The 21,928-nt window shown below is 37.1% G+C and overlaps 1 protein-coding gene across 2 annotated transcripts in view; it reads left to right on the top strand.

Moving 5' to 3' along the window:
• SERINC1 (serine incorporator 1) overlaps nt 1–21,028 on the top strand; it is a 34,561-nt gene extending 13,533 nt beyond the window's left edge. The window contains exons 1-10 of one of the 2 annotated variants that reach the window (XM_015557818.1): nt 5,355–5,577; nt 6,787–6,948; nt 9,601–9,770; nt 14,624–14,703; nt 15,174–15,311; nt 16,585–16,754; nt 16,859–16,949; nt 18,203–18,347; nt 18,458–18,688; nt 19,918–21,028. In XM_015557818.1, the coding sequence (XP_015413304.1) occupies nt 6,913–6,948; nt 9,601–9,770; nt 14,624–14,703; nt 15,174–15,311; nt 16,585–16,754; nt 16,859–16,949; nt 18,203–18,347; nt 18,458–18,688; nt 19,918–20,053 (1,197 nt within the window). In that variant the 5' untranslated portion in view covers nt 5,355–5,577; nt 6,787–6,912 and the 3' untranslated portion in view covers nt 20,054–21,028. Of the gene's footprint in view, nt 1–5,354; nt 5,578–6,786; nt 6,949–9,600; nt 9,771–14,623; nt 14,704–15,173; nt 15,312–16,584; nt 16,755–16,858; nt 16,950–18,202; nt 18,348–18,457; nt 18,689–19,917 lie in introns of those variants that run through there. The other variant, XM_015557817.1, reaches the window with a different exon arrangement.
• Nucleotides 21,029–21,928: the final 900 nt, after the last annotated feature.

Here is a 21,928-nt window from a genome sequence, read left to right as displayed (position 1 = left end):
TGGGGGAAGGCGACTCCGATGGGAGCAGTGCAGGGAGCTGAGGGTACCCTCCCCCCACCCCCGTCTTTGTGGAAGGCCGCTCCCCGTTCCTCCAGGCCCCCTTCCGTCGCTTTCCTGTCTGCCCGGGCCCTGGGCCCTGGGCCCTCGCCGCGCAGATCCGAGGCCCTTCCCGGCCGAGCGCTCCGTCTCCGCGCCCCCCTCCCCGCATCCCTGCCCGCATCCCTCCCCGCGCCCCCGGACTGCGGCACCGCCCTCCCCGGCCGCCGCCTCTTTGTTCTGCGCTCAGGCGGAGCTGCCCGCCATCGAGGCAGCCAGGCTGTGATGATGACACAGGATTCGCGTTTTGACATAAGTAGCCCTATCGTGCGACGCAGTCCTATCATGCGGCCGGGCCCTGCACCTCGGTGGGGTGAAGAAGTCGCTCTGCGTGCTCCCAGGCGACGTGGGCGTCGGGAAAAGCGGCCCGTCCTGCAGTGTTCGGTGCCCTGCGTCTTTTGACACCGCGCCTGCCGGTGTCACCTGAAATTTATTAGGCGCACTCTGCATGTTGATTAGGCAGCGTTGTTAAGAACGAAACCATTTTTCATTTTCATGGCAATATTTCTGGATCTAGGTGGTACAAATAAACTTTTGTTTAAAATAACACACTCTCCCAAATAAAAAGTAAAACATTGATATTACAGTTAATAAGGATATTTGAAGTTTGGGGTGAGATATTTGGATTCAAATCATGTTTCTTTAAGCTATGAGGTCTAATTTCTACTTCTAACAATTGCTTGTCTGACTTCTCAAATTACTTCATCTACATTAGCCAGCATTTTATTTTGCATTTTTTCCCCGAAAAGTTCTTAATATGGCTTAAATTATAAATGTTAAATTGTAATAAAACAGTAACTCCAACTCAGGTCGTTCTTGTAATTGGACAGGGAAACTAGGTATATATATATATATTTTTAATCTGAGTTAGGAATTTACTTGCATCTATTGATTTTTATACAAGAGAGTCATATTTAGTGTAATAAATAAAAATGTATTACAAAATAAATGATTATCATAAGATTGTGTTTTTTTTTTGGTGGGGGGTGGTGGTGGTGATAAAGTGTAATTTGGTTCAAAAAGTTAGATTTTGTCCAGTTATCAAGTGGGCATTTTTTTGTATTTAGGAAAGCTTTAAAAGGAGGGGTAGATGTTTTCCATTTTGTTCTCATCTCCCAGATCAGTGATGAGCAAACTTGACCTAAAGGACAATTACAGGTTACAGAAAAAAGTGTTAAGGGTTCAATATATGTATGTGTTTAAGTCAGAAAGATAGCAGCTTTAGTGAACAATGTGGGGAACACGATATTCCTATATATGTTTTTAAAATTCAGTTTTCCACCTATATTGACTACAAACAATACTGTGATAGAATTGATAACTGTCTTTCCAAGGTACATAGGAAAGAGAGAGACAAAGAGGCAGTTTTCTTATCTTCTGGTGATTAGATCTCTGGCAGATAAAGAAGTTAGGTGGCTGAGGTTATTCCTGGTTCCAGGTTATTGTGGTCAGTCAGTCTAGGAGTATATTCTACAGTGTGCAGTTCCCATCATCTTGTCCCTTTCCTTCCTGGTGCCCTTGTCTCTCTTCCTGAAGACTTATAGTTGCAGTTCCACAGCAATTAAAGGAGAATTTGCCTTTGAATAGACACACCCATTTCTTCGTAGTCTTAACAGTCAATATGCTCATTTACCTAGAGGTTTTGACAAATTTAAAATTTATTCAAATTTTAATAAGTATTCACATCATTAAATTAGATCAGTTAAGTAAAAATTCGTTTTTCATTCTACTGGTGTTTCTAAAGGGAACATGAATAAATTCATATATTCAGCCTGCCATCTTTAACCAAAATCCCTCTGTATTACTTTTTTATATGTGGCCATTATGTTTTATGACCATAATTGCCACAGTTGCTTAGTTTTTGCACTAAACTAGTCATTTGTTAGAGTGTGTTCCTAGACCTAGTAGCATCACCAGACTGGAAAACTTATTGGAAACATTGTCTAAGGTTCAGCATCCTGTTTTAATAATCCCTCCACTTAAGTGGATTCAAAGCTAAAAAGCATACTCTACCATGGAGCGCAAAATCACGAATCGCGATACCATACTGGGTGTATGGTTGGCTGTGTGCGATTTTGCGAGTGTGGTAAAATGGCATAACAGCAAAATCGCATAACAGCCGAGCATACACCCAGCAGCTCTGCTGATGCCTGAACGGTATGTGGAATGAAGTGGGCGGGCATCGGGAGGCCACTATGGCACGGGGCAAGCACTATGGGCAGTCTATCTGAAGTGTACCTGGCGTATAAGACGACCCCCCACTTGGAGGCATATTTTTCAGGGCCAAAAAATCGTCTTATACGCCAGCAAATACGGTAGTCATTGTTAGAGTGTGTTCCTAGACCTAGTAGCATCACCAGACTGGAAAACTTATTGGAAACATTGTCTAAGGTTCAGCATCCTGTTTTAATAATCCCTCCACTTAAGTGGATTCAAAGCTAAAAAGCATACCTTTCTACCATGGCTTCTCCCCAATTTTTGAAAAACTTTAATGTCATCTAATTAACCAAATTTTGTCTCATAAAATTTTCAAAAAGGATCATGGATGCTGTAATCCCTGCATTCTTCATATTTAAAAATGTCTGTTAAATTCTTGAGAGACGTTGTGGATTGGTATAATGTACAGTTAACCTTGAACAAGGGGGGGATGGTTAGGGGCACCGACTCCCATGCAGTTGAAAATCCAAGTATGACTTTGATTCCCCCAAAACTTAACTACCCTTGGTATCTGAAGGGGTTTGGTTCCAGGACCCCTGCAGATACCAAACTTGATGGGTGCTCAAATCCCCTGTATAAAATGTGAGTAAATACATGCAGTCAGCCCTTCCCAGCCTTGGACTCCCAGCTGCAGATTAAAAATAGTATCAGGTATTTATTGAAAAGAATCCACATATATGTGGACCAACACAGATCAAACCCATGTTGTTCAAGGGCCAACTGTACACTAATAAGTACTTTTTTCATGTGCTCATTGGCTGTCCATATATTTTCTTTTTTTGTTTTCTAATTAAGTTTGACAATTCCTTATATTATGGATATAAATGAGTTATCAGATACCTGATTTGTAAATATTACCTTTAAGTCTGTGGCTTGTCTTTGCATTCTCTTAATGCTGCCTTTTAAAGATAAGTTCTTAATAATGATGAGGCCCAATTATCAATTTTCTTTTTTTGTGGGTCACACTTAATTTTGATAAGCATTTTGTAAGTCCTTTGGGATCTCCATGTAGAAGATTATGTGTTAATGGAGGCACTTTTATTTCTTACTTTCCAGTGTATATATCTTGTCTTTCTTTTTCTTGCCTTGTTATATTGGCTAGGACCTCCAGTGTGAAGTTGAATTCAAGTGGTGAGAACAGTTAGCCTTGCCTTGTTTTGGATCTTAGGGGAAATCATTCAAATTTTCACTATGAAGTTTGGATGGCTATGAATTTTTCGTAAATGCCCTTTATCAAATTGAGGATATGCTACTCCTTGTTAGATGAAAGCTGTATTTGTTTATCATGGAAACTGAATTTTGTAAAAATTTTTTTTTAAATATTTTTTCTGTATCCATTGAGATGATCATAGTGTGTGTGTGTGTGTGTGTTTAGTCAGTTAATGTGAATTGCATTGGTCAGTTTTCAAATGCTTTTCCTTACTACATCCCATCTGATCAGTGTGTTATCATTTTTATATACTTTTGTTAAAGATTATGTTTTAGAATAGTAGTAGTTTCACAGAATTATTGAAAGGAAGATACAGAGATTTCCCATGTATTCCCTGTCCCCATGCATATATAGTCCTCCTGATTATCAACATTTTTTTACCAGGGTGGTACATTTTTTACAATTAATGAACTTAAAATGACAGATTATAATCATTCAAAGTCTGTAGTCTACATAAGGATTAACTTTTGCTGTTGGACATTCTGTGGGTTGAGGCAAATATATAATGACATATATCCACCATTATAGGAGCATACAAAATAGACATATTGCCCTAAAAATCCTCCTTGCCTTGCCTATTCATCCCTTCACCTACTCCCAACCCCTGATTTTTTTTTTTTTACTGGCTCCAGTTTTTCCCTTTTCCTGAATATCATACAGTGGCAATCATATAGTATGTAGTCTTTCCAGATTGGTTTATTTAGTAATATCCTCTTAAGATTTCTTCATGTCTTTTCATGGCTTGATAGCATTTTTTTTTTAGCACTGATTAATATTCCGTTGTCTGGATGTGCCACGTTTTATTCATTTCCTTACTGAAGTACATCTTGGTTACTTTCAAGTTTGGGCAATTATGAATAAAGCGGCTGTAAACATAGGTATGGGAAGCTAGTACAACAATGGAAAACCAGTTAATGTAATCCATCACATCAGCAAGTTTTTAAAAATCACATAATCATGTCAGTAGATGCAGAAAACATATTTGACAAAATTCATACCCTTGTTCATGAGGAAAACTCCCAATAAATTAGAAGTAGAGGGAACTTCTTCAACATGATAAAGAATATTAACAAAGTCCCTACAGCTAACATTATACTTAATGGTAAGAAACTAAAATCTTTCTCAGTAGAATCAGGTACAAGGCAAGAATGTTTCCTCTCACCACTTCTTTTTAACATTGTCCTGGAAGTTCTAGCTAGTGCAATACGACAAGAAAAGGAAATAAAAGATAAAAGGTATACAGATTCACAGATGACATTATCATCTATGAAGAAAATCCAAAAGAATCAAGATAAAAACGATCTCATACGCAATCATAGCAAGGTTGCAGTATACCAGGTTAATATATAAGAGTATATCACTTTTCTATATACCAGCAATTAAAATGTGCTATTTGAAATTAAAAACGCAATACCATTTACATTAGCATCCAAAAAAACTCCCCAAAACTGAAATACATAAGTATAAATCTTGTAAGTACTTAGATCAGCCATGGGCAAACTACAGCCTGCTGCCCAGATCCAGCCCGTTTGAAATGAATAAAACTAAAAAAAAAAAGACCGTACCCTTTTATGTAATGATGTTTACTTTGAATTTATATTAGTTCACACAAACACTCCATCCATGCTTTTGTTCCGGCCCTCTGGTCCAGTTTAAGAACCCATTGTGGCCCTCGAGTCAAAAAGTTTGCCCACCCCTGACTTAGATACTTGCAAGATCGATACGATATAAGGAAAACTACAAAACTCTGATGAGCAAAGTTTAAATGGACAGATACTCCATGTTCACAGATTAATAAGATTCATTATTGTTAAGATGTCAGTTTCTCAAAAACGATCTATAAGTTCAGTGCAATCCCACTCAAAATCCCAGTAAGTTATTGTTTGGATATTGACAAATTGATTCTAATGCTTATATGGAGATACAGAAGACTCAGAACAGCCAACTCAATATTGAAAACCAAAGCTGGAGGATTGACACTACCCGACTACATGACTTAGTATAAAGCTGTAGCTGTAATCAAGACAGTGTGGTATTGGCAAAAGAAGAGACAGGTAAGTGGAACAGAATAGAGGGCCCAGAAATAGACCCATGTAAATATAGTCAACTGATACTGAATACAAGTGGTGAGAACAGGTATACTTGCCTTGAGAGAGAATCAGTAGGAAGCAGGAAATACTTCTATTAAAAAAATACTCTTGGGCTTTATTCTTGGACATAGGTGAGTTACTTGAAGATAATTTGATCTTTTTGATATTTGCTTTTAGACTTTGTTAATGAGACTGGAGTGGCCTTTAGCTTATGGCTGATTTTTTCCCCAGTAACAAGGATTTTTCTTTCTAGCTGGTAGGAATACCAACTCCTCTTCCTGCCCGTTTTCCCATGGGTAATTTATTCAAATGTATGCACCAATCAGTGCTCTCCTGAAGACTCAACTTGAAGCCTCTGCAAATCTCCAGGGCTTATTTTGTGTAGTTTTCTCTAGGATTTTGCCCAGTGAAGCTGTCTTCATTTCCCTGAACTCTCAACTCAGGCTGCTGGTCTCAGCCTGGATCCCATGCCCTGCACTGGAAACTCCCCCCAGGCAGAAAGATGGGCCAATCATAGAGCTCCTATTTCCTCTCTTAGAAATTACTATCCTGCATTGCCTCTTGTTAATTATCTGAAAATCATTGTTTCATTTATTTTTTCCCCTGATTAAGGCACTGTTCCTCTATCTTGGCCTGAGTTTATGTGCAGTTACCTTAGAGAGAGTTAGCTGGCCTCAGTTCATTTATCTTATTTTGCCTAATTATCACTACCACCAAATCAGAAGAGGGAAAAGATAAGGACACCAATTTACTTCTTTTCCTCTGGAGTATTTGAGACTTCTCAGAATTTTGTGACTTCACTAGTATGATTTCTGGGGAGCTGGAGATGGGCTTGTTGTAATCATGAATATTTCATCCCCGTCCTGTCATCCCCCCCCCCCCTTATTTTTAGCTAAACATTGATTGCTGCTGGTGATTTTCTCCCTTTGTTGTTTTAACTGATTTTATTCATTTTGCTTGACACAGGGGCAAGCACTTTAATGTTTGACTTTGTTCAATTTTTACCCAGATGATACTAAGTTTTATAATTTACAGATAACATGTGTGAGCCAAATACCTTTTATCCCTTGGTAATTACCTTAACTGCAGTTCTTTTTCTTTTTTGAATGGATAGAATGTAAATTTCCCCTCTGTCATTTTAAACTAGACTTATTTTTAATATTCTTTCCTCAGATACCATGTTTGTGTGGCAGTGCCCCGTGTTTGCTGTGCCGATGCTGCCCTAGTGGAAATAACTCCACTATAACTAGGCTGATCTATGTATTCTTCTTGTTTGTTGGAGTGTGTGTAGCTTGTGTAATGTTAATACCAGGAATGGAAGAACAACTGAATAAGGTTAGTATTTTTTTTTAAAAAATTAACTGAACCTATAGTGTGTGTATGCATAAAATTGATTGTTTTCTTGTTTTGGAAGCAGAATAATGAACAAAGTAAGATCATATATAACCAATTTTAATTGCTCATAATCTTAGGGAAAACAGACAATATAGGCATCTTATTAAATTCTGTGATGGTGATCTACAAAATGTGCTATGCTAATAAGGGAAAATAAGTAATTCTAACCAAATAAATGCCAATTTCAGTGGGCGTCAAGGAAAAGGGGCCATTCTGAGAATGAGTAGAACTTTTGTATTCAGAGATTGAAAAATAGGAAGCTGAATGAAGATAAAGAGCTTTTTGAACCTAGCATGTATGTATGCTTTAGGAAGATGCATCTGATAATTAGGATAGAAGTCAAGCAATTACGTGTGGAGGCTGTTGCAGTGATGTAATAAGTGAGTGTATAGAGGTTCTGAAACAGACTGATTGTAGAAATGATGAATCTGGATTTAAATATTGGCAGTGATAGGATTATAAGTAATAGCAAGATTCTGGTCTTAGACAACAGGCATGAAACTGTTGCTGTTAACCCAGAAAAAAGTAATGAGAAGAAAGGGTGTTATGTTTTTAAGATTTTTTTCGTGGAGTCAGGTTGTAAAAAGCGATGAGGAAAATACAATTTATTATAGTTTGTGGCATGCTGACTTGGGAGTACTGAACTACATATGTAAAGAGAGAGAGAATCAGTAGGAAGTGGAAAATATGAGTATGTAACTTAAAAAAGAAAGGGGGCTCGTAGAGAAAAGGGAACCTCTGGAGAAAGTAAAAAAAGGGAGCACCAAGAGAATGTCCTGTTGTGCAGTCTTCAGAAAGAGAGTATTGGACAACGAGTTCATGACTTGAAAAGCGGTTTCTTCAGTGTTGGGGCTAGAGGGGAGTGGGAGGGGAATCAGTAGGCCATGAGGAAATGTATCCAGTGTGTATAAAATGCTGATTTGAGGAATTTTATAGTGAAGATGGTGGTCTTAGCAGGAAACTGAGTTAAGGAAAGGATGTTTTTAGAATGGGGAGATTTAATAATTTTTATTTTGAGAGTAGTCAAAGATAAGAGATCTCATCTGTGTGAGAGAGAAAGAGGGAGAGGGAGAAGGTGGTCAAGAGAGGAGATAGAGAAGTTAGCTGCCTTCCAAAGCAAGGTGAGTGATAATAGAACATTTGATGCTGAAAGAGAATATTTATGTCAGAGAACCTCCATTTCAAAGGATATAGTTTTATGCTTGGGGTTGGCTTTGGGGTGAGGAAAAAATGGTAAAAGTTTAGATAATTAGATTATTATGATTTTTGAAAGTAGCTAGTATCACAGCTGGATGCTCAGTTAATGTCATTCTAAATCCTGGGTATAATAAGCAACCAAGAGATGTTCATATGATTTGTAATGGATCCGGTTGACAGTGGTTATAGTAGTTTAGTTAGTAGATGTTAGTTCTTATCACCAAATATTCCTACTTCTCTGCTTTCCGAAGGTCATCAGAGATTTGCATTTCCTAGAGGATTTGTGATATGTAGGGTCATGTCCCTAGTACTGGTCAGTGAGTTGTGAGTGGATGGGATGCACCTCAGCTTCTACTTGCTGATGCAAGATCTCCTTTCCTATTTCAACATGTGCAACGTTTGAGATGGCTTCTCCAGCAGCCTGCATTCCCGAGTTGACTGCACGTGAGCAGGAAACACACCTTTGCTATTTTAAGCTGATACTTTGGGGTTGTTTCTGTATGTACCAGCTTAACCTGACTAATATATGTGGCTGAAGTAAGTTGATGGAAATCGGCCTAGTGGCGTACAACTCTAAGGAGAGTGATATTTAAGGATGCTAGTGAGTACATGTTGCAAGTGGTTATGGGTCAATACATATTGCCATAAAGTTTAAATTGGGTTGGAAAGGTAGGATTTAAACCAGACCAAGAAAGGGCATATTAACTGTGTAGAAACTAGCAAAAGGAAGTAGTGCCTTCTTAGCTTAAATGTAATTTTAAATTCTCATGTATACAAATAGTGTGTATAGCTCTGAGGACTACCCCCATTTATTTCACTTAAATTTTTATTTATTTATTTATTTTGGTATTCTGATTCCAATGTGACTTTCCGAAATGGTCATCAGTCTTTTTCAAGATTCTAAGTTAAAAAATAAAATCACTGCCAGCGATTATGTTATTCTGAATTTATTCATTATCAGAAATAACAGTTGTTATTTACATAGCATTGTTTTTAAAAAGCCATCAGTATTCTCTTTAGGGTTCAAAAACTGACTCAGTTGCTCTGTAATTCTTTGAACTTTTATTGATTATGTTTTTCTCTTTTCCTATATAGGTAATTCAGTATATCACAGCAGAATACAAGTTTTAAAAAATTCAGAATAAGTCTGCAAGTCAAAATAAATATTATCTTTAGGATTTGCACTTACAGTTTATCATGTGCTCACATAAAGTGAAAAATGAATTAAACTTTTATCTATAAAAATGTTCCAGACTTGCCTTGATTACATATTCAGCATTAACTGAAAAGCAAACTTTAATTTTCTAAATTTTTACTTAAAATACTTGATTACACAGAATTTTTATTTTTACTTGAAAAAATTCTAGATCACAAACTCTTGTTTTGTTGTATTAGATTCCTGGATTTTGTGAGAATGAGAAAGGTGTCGTCCCTTGTAATATTCTGGTTGGCTACAAAGCTGTATACCGTTTGTGCTTCGGCTTGGCAATGTTCTATCTTCTCCTCTCTCTATTGATGATCAAAGTGAAGAGCAGCAGTGATCCTAGAGCTGCAATACACAATGGGTAAGTTTTTTAATGTAGTCAAATGCTGTTTAATGATGAGATACATTCTGAGAAATGTATTGTTAGGTGATTTCATCGTTGTGCGACGGCGAACATCATGGAGTGCATTTACACAAACCTATATGGTATAGCCTGCTACACAACTAAGCTGTGTGATATAGCCTATTACCCCTAGGCTCTAAACCTGTATAGCATGTTACTGTACTTATTCATACTGTAGGCAGTTGTACATAATGTTAGAATTTGTGTCTTTAAACAAATGTAAACAAACAGTACAGCAAAAGTATGGTATAAAAGATTAAAAAATGGTACAATTAATCATGAATGTAGTTTGCAGGACTGGAGTTGCTCAAGGTGTCGGAGTGAGTAGTGAGTGAATGTGAAGGCCTAGGACAGTACTGTAGATAAACTTTATGAATACTGTACACTTAGGCTGCACTGAATGTAAAATAACATGAGATTAAATCAAACATGAGATAAAATGGTGCAATCAAGAGACATGGTAAACATGAGAGATATGAGGCTGCTGCTGGCATAACACAACATACTGTTTTATAGGAAAACTTGTTTTTGTAAATAAAAAAGACTACAGTCTAAAATAATAAAAAGTATAGCATTCCCTGAAACTAATATAATATTTCAACTATAATTGAAAAATACATTCTTAAAAAGTATATTATAGTAAATACTAGAGGCCTGGTGCACAAAATTCATGCACGGGTAGGGTCCCTAGGCTTGGCTGGCAATCAGGGCTGATCTGTGGGGCGACCGGCAGGGTGATCGGGGGGCCTCTGCTGGCACCCGCCTTGGCTGGCCTGGGCCCTGCAGGCTGAGGGCAGCTCCTGCGTTGAGCATCTTCCCCCTGGTGGTCAGTGCATGTCATAGTGACCAGTCATTTCACTGGCCGTTCTGCTGTTCTGTCCATTTGCATATTAGGCTTTTATTATATAGGATATAAGCCAGTAATAGTTCTCTGTTAGCATTATCTAGTTTATGTGCTGTACATGATTGTATGTGCTGTACTTTTATATGACTGACAGCATAATACTTTTTTTTACACCAGCATTGCCACAAACATGTGAGTAAGGTGTTGCACTACAATATTACCTGAGCTATAACATTATTAGGTCATATGAATTTTTCCGCTCCATTATGATCTTATGGAACCATTGTCGTATAGGTTGTTGGTCTGTTGGTGACCTGAATGTTGTTATGTGATGCATGACTGTAAACTTCAATATAAAAGTCTGGGTAGCCTGTTGCCAGTAATTTTGAATCTGTCTAAATAACATTAAAGCCAAATAAACTTAAACAATTTATAGAATATTTTGTTAGTTATGAATGACAAAGTAAGAATATCCTCTTGTCTACTTGAGAATGTCAGACTTTGGAAACATGTTAAATGTAAGCCTTCAGTCATTTATTGTTATAATCTCTGGTACATAATGTTTTATATTTATATCTTAAACGAAATCACCACTTCTGTGACTAGTAATGAGCAGCTTATTCTTTTTTCTCTTCCTCGCTTTTGGTGTGTACTTTACATAAAGTAGAACTCAGTTCCCTAGACATAAAATGACAATGCAGCCAAAATGAAAAACTTTATTCTTAAACACAGTGATTGATTATTTTTCTAAATGTTTGATTGTACTGAACAACCTAGAAGGAAACTTCAGGGTCCCTTTCATTAGTCTTCTATAATATAGAACACCATTTCTGGTACTCTGTTTGAAAATGTTAAATTTTCTTTTTTCCCCCCTTAAGTTAAAAAATTTTGGGGGGGTATTTGCTATCGCTTATTTACTTATCAGGGAAATTAGTCTATAGTTTTCTTTTCTTGAGGTTAGGGTGGCATGCAGGCACTGACTGGACTGGGCCTTGAGCTGGCGGTGAGCTAGCTGGTCGTGGCCTTGGTGACGAGGCTTCCTCTGTGCCAGTTGGGGCTCTGCGGAGCAGATGGCGGCTGTGCCCTGACTGCCAGCGGGGTAGGAAACCTTGTGGACCCGCCCACCCCCTATGCAGGGTGGATGCAGCCACAGCGGCGATGGATGTCCTACTGGAAGGGAACTTCTTGCTTTCTCTTCTGCCTCTGATACAGAATTGGATGCTGTGGTTGGATATTTCGAGGACATTATTGTGGAGTTCCAGTTATGACAGAAACATTATGGACCACTACTACCAGGAGTTTGAAGATACAGAAGAGAATAAACTGGCCTACATGCCTATTTTTAATGAAAATATTTCTTTGATAGAAAAGTATATTGATGAAGAGCAGCTGGAGCGGATTCCTGGATATAACATGGCAGCTTTCACAACAACCTTATAGCACCATAAAGATGAAGTGGCTGATGACATATTTGACATGCTACCAACATTAACCGATTTTCTGGCTTTTAAAGAAATACTTCTGGACTACAGAGCAGAAGAAGAAGGCTGGGGACTGGACTTACACAATGGTTTAGTGGTAACTTCATTGTACAAATCATCCTCTGCTGGCTTTCCAGAACAATCTGTGGTGCTATGTCCCACCTCCAGGCAATGAGATTGTTCTGGAGGGCAGCAGCCAGATATACTGAGAGAGGCGTCGGCTAATGACAGAAGAATACATCGTGGAAAGACTAGCTCTGTTCTGCAACTCTTCATTAATGTTAAGTATTGATGGGTCACAAAAACCACCTGACTTTTCCTGGGACCTAGTTATCCTGAAGACCCTTGTGTGTCAGCAGCCACCTCTCCCAGGGGCTTTGAGTCTCAGGCTCCTCTGGAGCAAGCCCACATCCTGCATTCCCCCTGGGCGCCTTCCACAGCATACACAGTGGCGTGTCAGCAACCACCATCACCAGCCCTCTTTGTTCCAGAAGGCTCTGCATGAGTATTGTGCACTCAGCTTTTTCTATGCATTAAAGTTTCAGTTCTCAGTGGAGTTTTTGACTTGAGAAATGTTTATGTGGATGTTCCTGAAGCCAAGTTGAGATTTCTGGAACTCCTGTTATCACAGCTAGTCTTGGCTGGGAATCAACTGAGCAGAGATGTTCTTGACCTAAATGCTACATGTGAAAACCAATTCCTAGTCTTATATTTGCAGTCCTTGTATCATGTCTTCTGCTGGTCCTAATGAAGTCCCACTGTTTCCAGAAATCTCTCTTGAGCATTTTTGAAGAAAAAAAAATTTTTATAGATGAATACTCAGCCTACCCAGTAGTTATAATCTTGGAACTTCCATGATTACTCCCTTAAAGAAGTATTACGTGCTGTGTGCTTTTTAAAAGTATTTTTTTATTGATATCCGAAAGGGAGAGGGAAAGAGAGAAATAGAAACATCAATGATGAGAATTATTGATTGGCTGCCTCTTATACATCCCACACTGGAGATCGATCCCACCACCTGGGCATGTGCCCTGACCAGGAATCGAACTGTGACCTCCTGGTTCATAGGTCAACACTCAACCACTGAGCCATGCAGGCCAGGATGTGCTGTGTGCTTATTAAAGCAAAAATGTGCCCTAACCAGTTTGGCTCAGTGGATAGAGCGTCAGCCTGCGGACTGAAGGGTCCCAGGTTCGATTCCAGTCAAGGGCATGTACCTTGGTTGTGGGCACATCCCCAGTGTGGGTGTGTAGGAGGCAGCTGATGGATGTTTCTCTCTCATCGATGTTTCTACCTCTCTATCCCTCTCCCTTCCTCTCTGTAAAAAATCAATAAAATATATTTAAAAAATAAAGCAAAAATGCTTTTTTTTTTTTTTTAAATTTTGGCACTCCTGTTTTACTGGGCACTGGTGAATGTGTGCTTATGCTGAAATATAGTAACAGGTATTCTTTTCTTATAGCATGTGAAGTGTTTGTGCAGATTTGCTTAAAACCCTTTCTGTATAAATCATTTCTTTGTTAGGTATTCCTTTAGGGTAGGGACTCTGCAATTCTTTCTTCTTGTCAAAACCTTTCCACTAAGACAGTATTCCACTGATCTAGTTCAGCATGAGTTGAAATAGCAAACAGTTCTCTGGTCATCTGTCTGCTTTGATTTAGTACATTGGCTTAAGTAAAAATGAGAATATGTACTGACTTCACTTGGCTGTTCCGGTTTTAAAAGATGAGCTACAGACTATGTGTTTTTGTGCTGTTAACGGTGCTTACTACTTTTGTACTGTGAGTTAAAAGAACAACATCAAAGGCCCTGGCCAGGTAGCTCAGTTGGTTTAGAGCAGGGGTCCTCAAACTACGGCCCGCGGGCCACATGCAAATACAAATACTGTATTTGTTCCCGTTTTGTCTTTTTACTTCAAAATAAGATATGTGCAGTGTGCATAGAAATTTGTTCATAGTTTTCTTTTAAACTATAGTCTGTCCCTCCAACGGTCTGAGGGACAGTGAACTGGCCCCCTGTTTACAAAGTTTGAGGACCCCTGGTTTAGAGCTTGTCCTGATACACACCAGGTTGCAGGTTTTATCTTGGTTCAGGGCAAAATGAGAAGCAACTAATGAATACAAACATAAGTGAATCAACAAATGTTTCTCTCTCAAAAATCAGTCAATAAAAAAACTTACCAGTTGTATAATGTACATTATATTTTCACATATTATCGCACTTATTACATAAAATAAACCTGTGAAATGGAACTGGGTCTCATTTTATTGTAATGAATTAAATATCAAAATATTTTCCTTAAAATTGTCCTAAAGCAGTGTACATAGTAGTCTTCACTTCTCATTCTCTGGATATCATCAGAAAAAAATAGAACAGTAACATGAAGTATAGCTATTCTTCAAGGTGCTTTTAAAAGATTTTATATATGACTATTTATTGAATGACTTGTTTATTAATAAAAAAAATCATATTTCCTATTCTTTTAGATTCTGGTTCTTTAAATTTTCTGCAGCAATAGCAATTATTATTGGGGCTTTCTTCATTCCAGAAGGAACTTTTACAACTGGTAAGAAAAATATATTTTTAAAATTGTATGATACTGATATTTTTTAAAGAAAGTTAAAGAATTGCCTGGAACTATAACTGTTTGTTTCTTTGTTTTGTTTTCCTTTTCTCCCAGTTGGCAAAATCAAAGCATTTATGTAATACTAGAGGCCCAGTGCACGAATTTCGTGCGGGGGGAGGGCGGGTGGTGGTGTTGTCCACTTACCTGCCTGCCTGCCTTATCACCCCTAAATTCCTTCCCCTCCCAGCCTGATTGCCCCTAACTGCTCTCTCCTGGTGGCCTTATCACCCCTAACTGCCTCTGCCCCCACCACTGTGCCTTTTTCCGGAAGGACATCTGGAAGATGTCTGGTCTCATTAGCATATTACCCTTTTATTAGTATAGATTGTATTTCCCCTTTTGTGTATTGCGATAGTGACAAATAATAAAAACTGAACCAGCCACTTACTAGTATGTTTTTTTTCTTTCAGTGTGGTTTTATGTAGGCATGGCAGGTGCCTTTTGTTTCATCCTCATACAGCTTGTCTTACTTATTGATTTTGCCCATTCGTGGAATGAATCATGGGTTGAAAAAATGGAAGAAGGAAACTCAAGATGTTGGTATGCAGGTAAGTTTTTGTCTTACAGAATAGCTTCAAGATAGCTTAATTTTGAAGATGAGAGCAGTATGAAGTTACCTCAAAAAAGTAAAAATGGAACTGCCTTATGACCCAGCAATTCCACTTCTGGGGATTTATCTGAAGAAACCCAAAATACTAATTCAAAAGCATGTACGCACCCCTATGTTCATTGCAGTGTTATTTACAATAGCCAAGATTTGGAAGCAGCCCAAGTGTCCAGTAGATGAGTGGATAAAAAAACTGTGGTACATTTACACAATGGAATATTACTCGGCTGTACAAAGGAAGAAAATTTTACTCTTTGGGACAGCATAGATGGACCTGAGACCATTATGCTCAGTGAAATAAGTCAATGAGAGAAAGAGAAGTACTGTAGTATGATTTCACTCGTGTAATGTAATTAACAAACTGAACTAGCAAGCAGACACCTCTGATGGGTGGGTGAAGGATGTTAGGGGAAGAGGGATTGAGCAGAAAAATTAAAAAAGAGAAAGAACTCACGGACACAGCCAATAGTGGTGGTTGGGGGTTAGAGGGAGAGGCTGTAGGGGATAAACGGTGATGGGGGAACATACAGATTAAAAAATACCTTACGTGATATTCCCCTTCAAGTTATTTTTTTCTGTATTTTGAAAATAATTTTTAGCGAAAGTTACTGTTTTACAAGGTCTGTAATATAGTTAGCACTCTTATTTTTTGGTCTGACCCCACCGGTCTATAGCAGGTACACTGCCACAGTGGAGCAGAGAGTTAAAAAAATTTTTTTTTCTTTTTTTTTTTTCAGAGAGGAAGGGAGAGGGAGAGAAACATCAATGGTGAGAGAGAATCATTGATCAGCTGCCTCCTGCACAACCTCACACGGGATCGAGCCTGCAACCTGGGCATGTGCCCTGACCTGGAATCAAACCGTGACCTCCTGGTTCATACGTCGATGCTCAACCGCTGAGCGACACTGGCTGGCTAGTTACCACTCTTTCAAAACCATCATATTTGCTCAACCACTAAGCCACACTGGCCAGGCTAGTTATCACTCTTTAAAAACAATCATATTAGTATGTTACTAACTTGAAAACCATAATAGCAGTGAGCTATATGTAAAGAGTATAAAATTATTCTGTAATAAAATTCAGGATATTATTTCCTCCTTTCATAGCCTGCATAACGCTCACAATGTTAGTTGCTTAAATATAAGTAAAACAAGGTTAGGCAGCTTCTAGTATTTGTGATAAAATCTAATTGTCCAATTATATTTCTTCCACAGCTTTGTTATCAGCTACAGCTCTGAATTATCTGCTGTCTTTAGTTGCTATCATCCTGTTCTTTGTTTACTATACTCATCCCGCCAGTTGTTCAGAAAACAAAGCATTCATCAGTGTCAACATGCTCCTCTGCCTTGGTGCTTCTATAATGTCTATACTGCCCAAAATCCAAGTATGCTCTTTATTTAATTAGTTTGTATGAAACTTCTACTTTGCTGAGTTTTTCGAAATCTTAGATGATCTTAGAACATTTATCTCCATTGCTTATTTTTGTAGGAATCACAACCAAGATCTGGTTTATTACAGTCTTCAGTGATTACAGTCTACACAATGTATTTGACATGGTCTGCTATGACCAATGAACCAGGTATGTTTTGTTTGCTTGGGTTTATTTTTTTTTAAACAATCCTGCAACTTTTATTTTTTCCAGAGATGGTCATTTTGTGAAATTAAGCTATTTAAAGATGAAGACAAATGCATGATTTCACTCACACGTGGAATGTAAAAACAACAAAAGAGTAAGCTCAGAGACAGACAACAGATTGGTGGTTACCAGAGGGCAAGGAGTGCTAGAGGAAGGGCAAACTGGGTAAAGGGGATCAACTATTATGGTGGGTGGCAAAGACAGTTATTCCTAGAGGAATAGAGTATGGAAATAATACCATTTCCATGTTTGATGTATTGCTACATACTTTTTAGTTTCTTTCACTAACAGAATTACAAGAAATTACATGAACATGCCAAGAAATATACCTAATTTGCACAGTGCATATGATAAATAGGAATAAAATACGGATTTAGTTGAAGAAATAAAATATTAATTCCGTTGTAGACAGTACAGTTTATTTTCACTGAAGATCTTTTTTTTACCTATTACTACCTTGCAAGTGAATATAATTGAGCTTTGTAATAAATCTCTTTATAGGTCAGTTACATTGCATTTCATGGGAATAGAAGCCAATATATGTCATTTGAGGTAAAAAAATGGTTGAGGATTACTGTTTTCTGAAAAAAACATACAAACATTTTGTAAACTTCACTGAATACTTTACCAACTCTAATTTTATCTTAGAAGATTTAAGAAACTGAATAAGCGTCAGGTCATTACAGCTTAATGTATTGGCACAAAGCATTTGCTAGCATTCTAATAATTGGTATTATGTGTAAGCTATTTGTTTTATAACAGTGTACTTTGACAGATTGGTAAACTTCATAGTCACTATTGGTATATCACAATATAGAGTAAAAAGCCAGTGAATTTTGGTGTACAACACCTGAATTCCTAAGTCAGCTAGAGATTCATTTATACTTTGAGAGCTTACTAATATTTTTCAGCTCTGCCTGAGGTTGAAAATGAAATTATTTAACTTTTCCAAGCACTGCTGTAACATTAACAAGATAAACCTTGGAAGGTTTCATTATTAATATAAATATAGTGTCTTAAAGTATTTTGTGCCCTTTTCCAGAAAACCTCTTTGAATTTGTAAGGGTATAGAGAATTAAAAAGAACAATTATACCTTGAAAAATAATGTTTTAACTGTTCTAACAAATTAACTCAGATTGGTGGTGGGTACTAAATTGAATATTCAATTAGGTTATAATCTTAATTTACATTGCAGAAACAGATTGCAACCCAAGTCTGCTAAGCATAATTGGGTACAATACAACAAGAATTGTCCCAAAGGATGGAGAGTCTGTCCAGTGGTGGCATGCTCAAGGAATTATAGGACTAATCCTCTTTTTATTGTGTGTGTTTTACTCAAGGTAAGAAAAATTACAGAATTTTTTTAGACAAGAAGTCTATAGATATTCATTTATAAATCATTTTTTAATGCCCTTTTTCTTCTCTCTTCCTAAAATGTCTTTCCATTCAGCATCCGTACTTCAAACAATAGTCAGGTAAATAAACTGACTCTAACAAGTGATGAATCAACATTAATAGAAGATGGTGGACCCAGAAATGATGGATCACTTGAGGATGGAGATGATGTTCACCGAGCTGTAGATAATGAAAGGGATGGTGTCACTTACAGTTACTCCTTCTTTCACTTCATGCTTTTCCTGGCTTCCCTTTATATCATGATGACCCTTACCAACTGGTACAGGTACATATATTTTGTTAAACTTTGCATGTGGAAATTCTGATAGCTTTTTCTTAATTCCATTGCAAAATATGGTCTGAAGTACTTTTTATCCTTCAATGTATTTCAAAACTATCGCAAAATGAATATTGAGATTAGTGTGTGAAATGTACTTTACTTCTGTGCTTTTGTGATAACATTGAAATACTTCCAAATCTTGTAGATTAAAATACATCTTCATTAAACTAATATTTCCTATAGAAATACATGTTGGTAGTTTATCCAATAGCTTGTTATTAAATTCCCGACAAAATACAGTAAAAGGTATGTCTTCTGGCTTGTTCAAACTTTGTCATTAAGGCTTTAAAATTGAAGTGTGAATACATTAATGTAGATGGTTCCATAGAACTTCTTCAAAACTAATTTATGCTTTTTTTAAATTCATAAATCTTTTTCTGATGAGAGGAAGGTAGCAATTTATATTATTTTATTTTTGAAAACTCAAATTTTGTCCAAATGATTACTGAAAGATTTGATCTAAGATTCAAGGTGAGCTATGTTTTGGGCAGTTGTGTTTTTAATAATTTTTAATGCATAATACCTTTAACTTGTAATAAGACTTTAAGTACCAGCAAAAAAATGAGAAAAAAATTACTCTGCTTCATTTCTTTGAGAGCAGCCTTTACTGGCACTTACTATTTAAAAATGAACATTTAAAAAAATTTCTACAGTGCAACATATTAAGTGTAAGAATCCACATAGTTTCAGTAATTCACAGCTTTGGCTCGCAGGTAATAAGAGTAAATTTAAAAGACTTTAAATCAAAGTATACTTGCTATGTTTCATTAACACAAAAATCAGCTAGGTTTGGGATGTATATCCTTCCCAGTCTTAAATCTGAGAGAGGGATGAGGGAGGAGTGAGTTTCCCGTATGTGCTTTGAACAGATACAGGATTGATATGTCTTCTAGAGGTTTTGCTCCATTTCTCTGCTGTCATAACCACTAAGCTAGAAATACACAGAAAGCCTGTTATGTAAAAAACTACTTTAGATGCCTGTCTTTTACTCCTTTAAAGAAAATTGCTTTTTAGCTTCACATTATTAAAGTTAGTACGGAAAGCAAGGCAACAGATTAGTCAGCAACTATAGTATCTATTATCACTAACTGTATACAAAGAACACTTCTGAAATAATGAGGTAGCTTGATGGCTGATCATTCAATACCTCTCTTTTTGTTTTCTTTAAATTTCAGGTATGAGCCTTCTCATGAGATGAAAAGTCAGTGGACAGCCGTCTGGGTGAAAATCTCCTCCAGTTGGATCGGCCTCGTACTCTATGTTTGGACACTGGTGGCACCACTTGTTCTTACAAATCGTGATTTTGACTGAACAGGACTTCCGGCATGAAAGTCCAGTTTGATCACTGCTTATTGGAAATTAATAGTATTTCCAACTTTCGTAAAGTTGTGTATGTGTGTGCTTCCCATAAAACTTCTCCAGTGTTCTGGCATGAGATTTTGCTGCTTGCCATTTTATTCATTGTATTCTTGCCAAGTGCATTGATAGGTGTGTTAGAATGAATCACAGAGGTTTTATGAGTATGGTGGAAAGTTAGGGAAAGTGGACGTTAGGTTCATCTTGTTCTGTACCTGTGAAAATAATAGTAAAAAGAAAACTTGACAATTTTAAATTTTGTTAGAACTGAAGCTGTATCTTAGAAAGTATAAAAGGAAGTGGCTGCCTTTTGAAATACTTGATGCCTTGCCTTACAGGAGATTGCAAAGAACATGAGCTATTTAAAAATTATGTAAACAAGTCACTTAAATGGCAGTTGTCTGAAAAATCTTTTCAGGTTTTTCCATTATATCAATATAGGAAACTTATACAGGTGGGGAGTGTTTGAGGGACAATAATGTAGGTTATGATGAAGATTGGTGGTGAGCATTAAATTACTCACTTAGTAATCTTCCTTGGGAGGAGATGGCCTTCCACACCAACATAGTGAACCTTGTTTTGGTCATTGTAAACATGTGCGAAAGTAAGGGGTTAATGGAGATGCTGGGAACTCTGAAGGGTAAGACAAAGGTTTTGAAAAGGATAATCATGAATTAGAAGGAAGTTGGTGAAAATCTCCTTGAAAGTTCATTTTGAAAATCAAAGGTGTTAAACTTTTGACAGGACAACAAGAAACTGCAAATACTAGGCTTCAGTAGATACTTAGACAAAATCTAGTCCAATCCTCCTGTTTTAAAAATGAAGCAACTGAGGCACAGACTTAACTCAGATAGCTAATTAGTGGCAAAGCTGGGAAGTCCAAAGCCAAAATAGCTGACATTCAAAACTTAATTCTATTAACAAAAAAAACACATAACAGATTTTACACCTGAGTACTGGTGGGTAATTTATGTGATGTGGATTGCTGGTGTCCAGCCTGCCTTCTACTTTTAAACTGAGGTCACAAGAATGATGGAATGCTGTACAATAAACTGCTTATAGTATACTATATAGTTCAAAAAGTGTTTAAAATGCTTTTGTATCTGCTGCCACCTAATTAATATGTATAGGTTATTATAATCTTAAAAGTCAAGCAGTGTAACAGCCAATTAGAAACTTAGTTACTTGTGTCATTAGTGAGTACATTAATCTATATTTACTTCTTTTAATGTATTTGTTAATTTAAACGAAATACAATTCAACTTAATCCCCCCTTTATTCTGTATTGATACTGTGTTCCATGATTTGACTGACTGTATTCTCTCTCTAAATAAATGAATTAAGAAAAAGTGCGTGGTGTATTAATTCTTTATCAGCTCAAATTTAGGTGACTTTAATACTCAGACCTGTGTTCCTCCTGTGTACAAAAGAACCTGGCACTAGAGCAGTGATGGCGAACCTTTTGAGCTCAGCATGTCAGCATTCTGAAAAACACTTAACTCTGGTGCTGTGTCACATATAGAAATTTTTTGATATTTGCAACCGCAGTAAAACAAAGACATTTTTAAAAAAAATATATTTTATTGATTTTTTACAGAGAAGAGGCCGTCGCTCTATCCACTGAGCCAAACTGGTCCAGCACAAAGACATATTTTTGATATATATATTTAAATGCCATTTAACAAAGGAAAATCAACCAAAAAAATGGGTTCATAGGTTTGCCATCACTGCACTACAGGGTTAACCATTTCCTCTCCTGAAAAATTGTTTTAAAGGTGATATTTACTCTTTTTGTCCTCTGAAAGTAACCCCTACCATTAGATCTCAAAG

Source organism: Myotis davidii, unplaced genomic scaffold (genome assembly GCF_000327345.1).
Source record: "Myotis davidii unplaced genomic scaffold, ASM32734v1 scaffold147, whole genome shotgun sequence".
Classification (NCBI taxonomy): domain Eukaryota; kingdom Metazoa; phylum Chordata; class Mammalia; order Chiroptera; family Vespertilionidae; genus Myotis; species Myotis davidii.
The sequence above is the reverse complement of the archived record's forward strand: the minus strand, read 5'-3'. Positions and strand labels throughout refer to the sequence as shown.